The 410-nt window shown below is 34.6% G+C and overlaps 1 protein-coding gene across 1 annotated transcript in view; it reads right to left on the bottom strand.

The window, feature by feature from the left end:
* Positions 1-410, bottom strand: part of LOC110446450 (neutral ceramidase B-like) — a 27,776-nt gene that overhangs the window by 24,508 nt on the left and 2,858 nt on the right. The window contains 1 exon segment of the mRNA XM_021491605.1: positions 114-410. Within this exon segment, the coding sequence (XP_021347280.1) occupies positions 114-410 (297 nt within the window).

The raw sequence follows: 410 nt of genomic DNA, 5'->3' as shown, positions 1-410 counted from the left end.
CTGCATATAAATACATTTGGTGCTGAATTTTGGTCCCATTCCCAAATTATGTGTTTGTTGTGTATTTTTCCCAATAAAATCTGAAAATTTACCAATTTGTTGATATTTTTTACTTGAGAGCAAAACAAATCCAAAGATGATTTTGGTTCTTTGTATTATACAAGTTAAACTTTATCAATTTATTTTCCACTTGCACCACACAAAAATTCCCAACTTCAGCCATGTGACAATTTCTGAGACTTGGTATAAATAAAATTACCTCCAGCTTAATGTCCTGTGATTGCATGCATGAATCTGTGCTAACAAACACAATAGGGACACTAGTGCTCTTTTCAGCCACAATGAATGCTCTGGAGTACTGCCTCAAATGTATTCCATTAGATACCTGTGCAGGGTTTGCATATCCCATC

Source organism: Mizuhopecten yessoensis, unplaced genomic scaffold (genome assembly GCF_002113885.1).
Source record: "Mizuhopecten yessoensis strain PY_sf001 unplaced genomic scaffold, ASM211388v2 scaffold333, whole genome shotgun sequence".
Taxonomy (NCBI): domain Eukaryota; kingdom Metazoa; phylum Mollusca; class Bivalvia; order Pectinida; family Pectinidae; genus Mizuhopecten; species Mizuhopecten yessoensis.
This window is presented reverse-complemented; position numbering and strand designations above follow the sequence as displayed.